This window comes from Palaemon carinicauda, chromosome 12 (genome assembly GCF_036898095.1).
Source record: "Palaemon carinicauda isolate YSFRI2023 chromosome 12, ASM3689809v2, whole genome shotgun sequence".
NCBI lineage: Eukaryota > Metazoa > Arthropoda > Malacostraca > Decapoda > Palaemonidae > Palaemon > Palaemon carinicauda.
In genome coordinates, this window is record NC_090736.1 from 93,712,392 (window position 1) to 93,722,534 (window position 10,143).

At 53.0% G+C, this 10,143-nt stretch overlaps 1 protein-coding gene across 1 annotated transcript in view; it reads right to left on the reverse strand.

Annotated features, from left to right (window-relative positions):
• Positions 1–10,143, reverse strand: part of Snapin (SNAP associated protein) — a 214,111-nt gene extending 203,968 nt beyond the window's left edge. The window contains exon 1 of the mRNA XM_068384529.1: positions 9,986–10,143. Coding sequence (XP_068240630.1) covers positions 9,986–10,131 — 146 coding nt within the window. The 5' untranslated portion in view covers positions 10,132–10,143. The remainder of the gene's footprint in view (positions 1–9,985) is intronic.

The following is a 10,143-nucleotide window of genomic DNA, read 5'->3' on the forward strand; positions in this document are numbered from 1 at the left end:
GAGAGTTCTAGCGAGGAAGAAATGCCCACTCCTTTCAGCCTAAAAGCCAGGCTTAAGGCTGAGCGATAGCCTTTCACCGCCGAGACCGAAAGGCGCATTTCCTCCCGCAAATAAACGAGAAACTCCACTATTGCTGGAATAGTGGCATCGAGTGGAGAGATACCCCTCCCACGACACCAACCACAGAAGACTCTCCACTTCGCCTGGTAGACTCCCGCAGAGGATTTTCGCAGGTGACGAGACATTCTCTCCGCAACCTGTTGCGAAAAGCCTCTCTCCGTGAGGAGACGCTGGATAGTCTCCAGGCGTGAAGCCGAAGCGAGGCTACGGCTTTGTGGAAGATGTTGCAATGTGGCTGTCTGAGTAGCTCGTGTCGTGGGGGAAGCTCTCTCGGAAGCTCCGTCAGGAGCTGCAGAAGGTCCGGGAACCACTCTGCGTGATGCCATAGCGGAGCTATCAGAGTCATAGAGAAGTTGACCGATAGTCTGGTCCTGTTGAGCACCCTTCTCATCAGACAGAACGGTGGGAAGGCGTACACGTCGATGTTGTCCCACCGTTGTTGGAAAGCATCTTGCCAGAGAGCCTTGGGGTCCGGGACTGGGGAGCAGTACAGGGGCAGCTTGAAATTCAAGGCTGTCGCGAACAGATCCACCATCGGGGAACCCCACAAAGTCAGGACTTTGTTGGCTATCTGAGGATCCAAAGACCACTCGGTACTCACTATCTGCGAAGCCCTGCTCAGACTGTCGGCGAGCAGATTCCTCTTGCCAGGAATGAAGCGAGCTGATAGTGCTATCGAGTGGACTTCGGTCCACCTCAGAATCTCTACTGCAAGATGCGATAGCTGATGTGAAAAAGTACCTCCTTGCTTGTTGATATAAGCCACTACCGTGGTGTTGTCGCTCATCACCACCACGGAGTGGCCCGCCAGGGTCCGTTGGAACTGTTGAAGAGCCAGGAATACGGCCTTCATCTCTAGCAGGTTGATGTGAAGGTACTTTTCTGATTCTGACCAAAGGCCTGAGGCCCTCTGGTTCAGAATGTGGGCCCCCCCATCCTTCTTTTGACGCGTACGAAAACAGCGTCAATTCCGGGGGAAGGACGAGAAGATCCACTCCCTTTCGCAGGTTCTCGTCGATCAGCCACCACCGCAGGTCCGTCTGTTCCGAGGGTCCTATCGGGACCAGAAAGTCCGGGGAATCGGATCATTGACTCCACCGGGACTTGAGCCGCCATTGCAGGGATCTCATCCTGAGACAGCCTTTCGGGACCAGACGGGCCAGGGGGCCAGGGAGGCTAGGTGACCTAAAAGACGCAACCACGATTGGGCTGGAAGCTCTTCCCAACTGAGGAAGGGTTCTGCCACCCTCCTCAGCCTTGCTATCCTGTCGTCTGATGGAAAGGCTTTGTGGAGATTGGTGTCTAATAACATGCCTAGATAAACCAGTCGTTGGGACGGCTGCAGAGAGGACTTCGAGATTTACCACGATCCCCAGATCTTGGCAAAGTCCCAAGAGCCTGTCTCGGTGTCGAAGAAGGGTCGACTCCGAGTCTGCTGGGATCAGCCAGTCGTCCAGATATCGGAGGAGACGGATGCCGTTCCTGTGCGCCCAAGACGAAATCAGGGTAAACACTCTGGTGAACACCTGAGGTGCTGTGGAGAGACCGAAGCACAGCACCTTGAACTGGTAGGTCTTGCTGTCTAGGCTGAATCTCAAGTACTTCCTGGAAGACGGATGGATAGGGATCTGGAAGTACGAGTCCTTCAGATCCAGTGTGCACATGAAGTCTTGTGGTCTCACCGCAAGTCTGACCGTGTCCGTTGTCTCCATGCTGAACGGAGTTTGCTTGACAAACTTGTTCAGAGCTGAGAGGTCGATGACAGGTCTCCAGCCTCCAGACCTTCTTTACAAGAAAGAGTCGACTGAAGAAGCCTGGGGACCCGTCGACGACCTCCTGGAGAGCATCCTTCTTGAGCATGGTCTCGACTTCTGCCCGAAGGGCTAGCCCCTTTGCCGATCCCATGGCATAGGAGCTCAACGACACTGGATTCGCTGTCAGGGGAGGTTGAGATGTCGTGAATGGGACGCGATAACCTTGGCCGATCACGGAGACCGTCCAAGAATCGGCCCCATGTTGCTGCCACCTGTGCACGCAACTCTGTAGGCATCCCCCCCCAGGTGGACACGCGGGGGGACTGCCACTCCTAGCGTTTACGGCCGCGGCCGCTCCCTCTAGGAGTCTTGCCTCCCCTGGAGGACTTACCGCCCCTCTTGTCCTTGACAGGAAAGGGCTGGGGCTTAGACACCACTTTCTTAGCTGCCGGCGCCTGCTTCGGTGTCCTGCGAGGGTGCTGCTGATGTTGCTGCGGAACTGGAAGCTTGTAGGGCCGAGATGCGAGGGCCCTTTGGAGGAGCGAGTCTTGGCTAGACTTCCTCCACCTCTCAGCTGTGCATTCCATATCCTGGGGCTCAAACAAACTTCCCCCAAGGATGGAGGAGTGTCTGAGCCTGCAGACATCCACGGCGGGGACCTTCGGGTGGATCTTCTCGGTCACCGCATCACGACGCTTCAGCACCGAGTTGGCCCACAGGTTGGTAACCTGGTGTGCCAAATACTCGATGGAGCGAGTGCCCGAGAGGAGGAAGGTCTCCAGGGCCTTCCTATTGCTCTCCTTAGACAGATCCTCAGAGCGCAATAGGATGCCAAGAGAATCCAGCCACGAAGTAGCCTGCATGGCGCACTTCGCAACCTTCTCCTGGCTCGGGATCTCCGACGCCGAGAATGTCACCTGCCGGGCGGAGAGCTTCTCAAGTGGAACTCCCATAGTGAGCATTTCCACGGAATGGTGGAGGGGAAGAGCGAGGCTAGACTCCCCCATGATCTCAAAATACCTCCTCTGCTGTAAACGAGGAGGTGGGAGGAGTCTGTTCCCGGCAGAGGAACGACTGGATGAGGCGAGGTCTGCGAGCTGAGTGTTGACCCTGTCTCTGGCACTCTTCACCCCCTGGGACCAGGGCAGGGCCGCGCTGGCCTTTGGGGGCTTCTGAGTTCCATAGACCTGATCCAGGACCGTGTCCTTGCCTTCACGAGGGGCGATCTCCGGGTCCTAGAACCTGTTGAGCTGCCTCATCAGGCTCAAGACCTGCCAGAAGGCATGCTCAGACTCGTGCTGCTCTCCTCCCTGCGGACTGGCAGCTAAGTCTCCTGTCCCCGGAAGCTCTTCCTGGGGAGACACGTGGACGTTCTCCCTGGGTTTGGCTGGTTCCTGACGAATTCGGAATCGTCTTGGAGTCCTTGGGTTCCCTCCTGGGCGGGATACAAGACTCCAGCAAAGAGGTCTGGAAGGTACCTTCCACGCTAGTCGGTTCCCTTCCACGAGGAGGAAACTCCCCCCTTGGTGCCGAGGGAAAGACCGCCGCCTCGCTGGATTCTCCTGAGGATGGAAAAGCCTCGTCCATAGGAGAAGGAGAAAACGACTGCGAAGGGGATGGAGCCTTCCTGGCGGACCTCTTAGGAACCAACTTCTCCCTGGGAGAAGTCACCACGAAGTCCACTCCTCTCCTTCTCTTCAGCGGGGGCGAGTCTGTCCTTGGCTTGAGTCCCAGATCGGCGAGTGCCGGCTTCATAGTCTTCACTACCGCTCTCATCAGAGGACCAAACCAGGACTGACGAGATACGGACGCAGTGTCCGTAATTCCCGCTTGAGGGAAGGGGATCTGACCCTTCAGAGTGGACGCAACTGGGCCTACCTGCAAAAAAGAAGGGGAAGAAAGTTGCCTTGACCTCTCCGACGATTCTTCCTTGTCCTGCGAGAGAGACCTGCGCTTGCGCGGAGGTGATCCTGACTGCGACCTGGAAACACGCGTCCCTGCTGCCGCCACGAGCTGCGGAACCCGACGAGAACAGGGGTCGCGCAGGTGCAGGGGAGGTTACAATGGATCGCGCGCGAGGGGCTACTGGAGTGCGGGCGCGTAGCCGCGCGGAGATAAACGAGCGCGGAAACGATGGGCGCGCGTGGGCGAAGGAACGCTCGGGCGCACAGGAGATCGCTGAAAGCCAGGAGAAAGGCAAGGCCCAGGAGAACGATGGTGTCCTGGAGACCTGTGACGCGTGGGCGAGCGATGGCGAGTCGGCGAACGATAGCGCGTCGGTAAACGCTGGCGCTGGAGAGCGATGGTGCGTAGAACACGCAGGCGAACGACCGCGCGTGGGCGAGCTGGTCGCAGGAGACCTATGTCTATCCAGATCCAAGTGGCGCCGACGCGTAGGAGAGCGCTTGCACGCAGGCGATAGATCGCGCGGGCGCTCAGGAGATCACCGAGGCTCAGGGGAGCGCTGACGCGCAGGAGATCGCTGACGTGCTGGAGATCGCTGACGCGTTGGAGATCGCTGACGCGCTGGAGATTGCTGGCGCGCAGGAAGACGACGCGTAGACTGCTGCGCAGGAACAGGTGGCGTGACGCGCAAAGGCGAACGCTCGCGAACGGGCTCAGGAACAGAAGGCGCGCAGGAACTCTGGATGTGCACGCAGGAGACCGTGTGCGCTGCTGCGCAGGTGAAGGATGACGAGCAGGAACGCGTGGGCGAGGAGGAGTTACATCCTTGCCCGCGTCCAGATCCGGAGTTCTAGGGCGCGTGGGCGAGCGAGGGCACGCAAGGCGCGTGTCAGGAACTGGATGCGCAGGTGCGCGCTGACGAGCAGGAGATCTTGTGCGCTCAGGTGACCGATGGCGCACTGGGCGCGCAACAGGAACAGGAGGTTGTCCACAGGAGAGCGCTGGCGAGCAGGAGAACGCTGGCGATCAGGAGAGCGCTGGCGAGGTGAGTCAGGAGACGGCAAGGATGGAGAGCGCTTACGTGCTACTACGCGTGAACGCACAGGGGAACCCTGACACGCAAGGGAAGCCCCCACACCGTGGGAGACACCCCCTTGCCCCGAAGGGACCAATGCCCGTCGGCTGACGAGTTCAGAAGTCTGCTGGCCATCTGCGCAGGAGGTGGAAGGTCTGGCAGGCGTAGGAGATCGCGAACGATCACCGGAGAGGTCTAAGGACGTGGCTGCTACAGTTTGCTCCCGGCGAGGAGGATCCTCATCAAAGGACGGAGGAGGAGACGACTCGAAGAGGCGCCTCTTGACTCCCTTATAGGGAGACGGGAGGCCCCTACGACGAAGAGGACGACGAGTCTTATGGCGAAGGCGGCCACGAGGGAGGTCATCAGGATCGTCGGTCCTTCGAAGAGGAGTCTTAGTCAGAGCGCTCCCCCGAGGGGGAGACGTAGCCGCAGGAGAGACCGTGGGACCCACCTTCCCCTTCGAAGGATGTTCGGAAGGGGGAGGAGAGCCTTCAGCAACGTCCGCAACATCAGGAGCCGCAGAGGTTTGACCAGACCCGTCATAAGCCTCTGCCACCACCACGTCGACAATAGACAGAGGATCTACCACTGCTATCACCGGCGACTGTTTGACAGCGGCCCCCAACTGGATAAGGTCAAACAGGGCTTCCTTGGAGGGCAGGCCCTTAAGCCCCAAGGAAGCCCAAAGCTGAAAAAGATCATCGTTAGACACAGAGTTATCAACGTTATCAAAATCCTCCCCCGGGGGAGGAGGGGGAGCCGCCCCGCTATGGGAGGCGACGCCCTCTCCCGCACCCCGAGATCGGGAAACAGAACAAGGGTCTGCGCTACCACTCGGAGGCCTCTCACGAGAGGCCGGCCGAGTGGGAGCTTCGGAGGAGGTTTGGGCGGCGGAAGAAGAGTCCCTGGAGCCTTCCTCCTTCAAGGCAACCCCTGAAGGAGAACGGACTTCTTCTTACGCCGGCGGGCAAACCTCTCCCACTGGGGGGCAGACCACTCCCTACACGTTATTATTATTATTATTATTACTATCCAAGCTACAACCCTAATTGGAAAAGCAAGATACTATAAGCCCAGGGGCTCCAATGGGAAAAATAGCCCAGTGAGGAAAGGAAATAAGGAAATAAATAACTGAAGAGAACAAATTAACAATAAATCATTCTAAAAAAAGTAATGTCAAAAGAGATATGTCCTTGCGTGCCCTCGCTCGCGCCCTAGAACTCCGGATCTGGACGCGGGCAAGGATGTAACTCCTCCTCGCCCACGCGTTCCTGCTCGTCATCCTTCACCTGCGCAGCAGCGCACACGGTCTCCTGCGTGCACTTCCAGAGTTATATATGATATGTCATATATATGTCATATATACTTCCCTGTCACACCGTTGGCCTCGACACTGCGGGCAAAGGGGGTGAGGATCGGTATCCACCGCCGACATGAAGGTAGCGCAGGGGCGGCCGGCGATTCCAGGGAACTTGCGCATGATGATAACTAAAGGGCGAGGCCAACTTCCAAGCACACAGCTGAGGAAAAGCAAAGAAAAAAATTAAGGCTGTCAACGAGGACGATAGACAGACACGTCTGCACATCGTCCGAGCCAAAAGTGAAGTGAGACAACTCACCGGTGTGTGGGGGGGAGGGGTAGCAAGCTACCCCTTCCCCTACCCCCGCTAACTGGCGCGGGGGTAGTTAACCCTCGTTAAAATCTATTGGCTCGTCAATTTCAGTTACGCCGAAAGTAAACCCAATGTAAATAGCGTGGTTTGTATTTCGGTTACGGAACAATTACATATTTAAAAGCACAAATTACTTTCTAATTTGTCATTTGTTCCATCACTAATAAAAACCAATGCTATTTATAGGAGGATGACTTACTCCTTAGGAGAGTGGAAGTCTGTGCCAACTGGCTTTTTGGCCTTGACTCGGGGTTTTCCATTTTATGTGCTCTGCACGTAAATGGTGGAAACCCTACACCTCACTAAAACAGTGCAATGCACGATCCGCAACCCACGCAAGCTGTGTGCTCGTGATACTAGCAATGTGACTGTTTAGATAAGAGTTCTTCCGAGTCATAGGATCTTCAGAGGGTTCCTAAGACATTACCCAATAACCCCCTCATTTAGGGTATGCGGACGCAACAAATATTAAATCAATACCAGGTTACACGAGGGGAAATGGTTTACCTGCAAAAGGTGAGGCCAGCTTTGCAGAGGGCCCTGAGTGCTGATTTCTCAGGAGAGGGGAAGATGAAGAAAAGAAAGAGCCAGTCATTCTTAACCATTCATCCCCGACTAATCCCAGGTAACCTTTGCCTTTAACCCTCTGCTACTTGTCCATCAAGAAGCTTGCAGTGTCTAAACCACTTGTTTTGCAGCCACCACAGGACCAATGGAAAATGTTTCCGTGTTCCTGAGGGTCACATTTTGCAAGCAGTGGGCGGTGAAGGTCATCTAATACTTCGACACACCCACTTGTAATACCTGCGCCACAGAGTAGTTTCTTTTGAACGACAGGGATGTTGCAATACCCCTGACATCATGAGATCTGGGTTGTTGTGTTGGAGGAAGATCAGTATTCAGAGCTAGGTCAATGACCCTGCGAATCCAAGCAGAGATGGTGTTCTTCGGGATCCTCCTCTTGACCTTCTCCATGCTGACAAAGAGTGCAGACACTTGGGTGCGAGCTGCTGATGTTCTTTTGAGGTCATACCTCAAACTCCTTACTGGATAAAGGATTACAGTACGAAAACTCCCAATCCGGAAGGGCCCAAATCTAGCATCTGCTACTCTCGGATTTTGAGTTAGCAATAAACTAAAGGATGAAGCTGTGAATTACCTATCCCAATCCCCTTGAATGGGGGATGTCATAAGAAAGACCACGCAGTTCACTAACTCTTTTGGCTGAAGCCAAGGCGAGCAGGAACACCGTCTTCAAAGTGAGGTGGCGATCTGTTGCTTGGCGTAATGGTTCGTAGGAAGCACCTTCAGGGACTGAAGATCCTGAACCACATTCCAAAGAAGAGGTCTAACTCCTGACTGGGGACAGGTAAGCTCGTAACTTCGTATGAGGAGAGAAAGTTACAACAAACAAGAAATATAGACTCCTTTCAGTTTAAAGGCAAGGCACAAGGCTAAGCAGTAACCTTTCACTGCCAAAACCAAGAGAAGCTTTTCCTCCTGAAGGTTCACAAGGAACTTGCTCTATTATTGGAATAGTGGCGACAGTCCACTTAGCCTGGTAGACTGAGGCTGAAGATCATTGAAGGTATCCAGCCATCCGTTTCGCAACTTGCTACGAAAATCCTTTCCGAGTGAGTCTACAGGCGTGAAGTCGTGGCAAAGCTATGGCTTTGGGGAATATGTTCGCATGTGGCTGTTTGAGTAGATCATATTGTGGAGGGAATTCTCTCGGAAACTCTATCAGGAGCTGCAGAAGGTCTGGGGACCACTCTGTGTGATACCATAGCGGAGCTATGATGGTCATCAAGGGATTATTGGATGCTCTGGTCTTGATGAGTACTCTTCTCATCAGACAGAACAGGGGAAAGGCAATGATGTCGATGTTGTCCCACCATTGTTGGAATGCATTTGCCAGGGAGCCTGGGGATCGGGGACTGGGGAGCAGTAAAGTGGCAGCCTGAAATTCAGGCTGCCACTGGGAGGCAGACCACTCCCTACACATTGCGCAGGGCAAACCCTGCTCGCAAACATGCCCTTGGCACATAGGACACAGAGAGTGCAGGTTGGTCTCTAACGACGACATGGTCCCGCATGCAGCACCCTCTGGCACTGGACACATTCGCATGGTGAAGGCGATCGCAGAAGAAGACACACACACCTGCAAAGAGAAGGTAAAAAATTAAAAAGTCCAACGACAGTCAGGAGGAGAGAGGACATGTCCAATCTCAACTAAGCCAAAAGAAAAATTGGCGTCTCTCACCGCTGTGAGAGTATATAAAGAGTTAATTGGGTATCCCCAAGCCGACCCGCTAAGCGGTTATGCAGGCTTACCACCTCGCAATTAAAGTTTAATGGCTACCTCCAGCTGCCACTGAAAGGATATTGACATAAATAACAGAAGGTTTGTTAGTATGGGAACAAACCACATTTTCTATGCATTCAGAACGAATGCCAAACTAAAGCTCCAATGTTTCAAGACGATAACTGGTTTTTTATATGACGATGACTGGTTTTTTATATGACGATGACTGGAAAAAACAACGAAATTTATAAAAGTTGATATGAGGGGGGGTCACAGGGGGGCATAGCCCTACCCAATAGGTAAGTAAGTAAGGATACAGCTCCTTGATTAGGTTAGGTGAGGAACCTTAGGTTAGGTGGCATTCTAGTGTTTGTTTCCCTTTTAAAATGGGGCTTTTCAATCATAACTTAAAATTTTACACCAGGTCTGTCCCCACAACTACTAAGGCTTCTAATATCATAAAATAATAGGAGGTAAATGTGTAGATGATCGGGGTTGCCAGGCCTGCTGCTCACATAGAAAACGAAAATCCTTCCTATTGTCGTCACCCATATCTTATCGTATCTAAGAGTATGTAGGATAATGAACTTACGCTAATTATTAACTTACTGGTCATCGCTCTGCCGTGGCTAGTTACGCTCGCAATTAAACATCTTCTCTCGCTCCTCTGTTCTGGCAAACAGTACATATTGCGCTACGTGTCTAGCCAAGTGGGCGAGTATCTTGGCAGATGAAAAATCGATGACCCGACTACCTTCTCACTACCCAAATAAGACTCGTATATGGTGTATCTTAAGGTCTTTCAAATACTATTGATGACAATACTTAGCAACCCATAGCTTTCAGTTATGGTAGTTGACACGCCAAAACATGAACTAAATAAAAGTACTTCAAATCGTGTTTTGCCATATTGTGTACAATAGTATAGAAATGTCATTTCAATGTCCCCAATCAAACCTTGATGTAAACTGAAAATTTACCATATAGTCAAATAACACAATTGCCAAATGATGTTTAATCTAGTCTATGTTAATCGACAGTCAGTTATGTTGAATTAACTTACGGAGGGTAAACTCTATGGTAAGGTACTTTAGTCTGTGCAAAGCGCCCACAGTATCCACCAATCAATTTTATGTATTAGAAGACTTACCTAGTAGCACGAACCCTCTCATCTAATTGATCTAAACACGGTTTCAACAGCCCTACAATTCCGTCAACTAATGCATCTCGTGTAGGTGAAACTAGATCATCAGTTCTGTCGTCGACACTGGTACAAGTGCTCTCCGAATCCGCCATCTTTGTTTACAT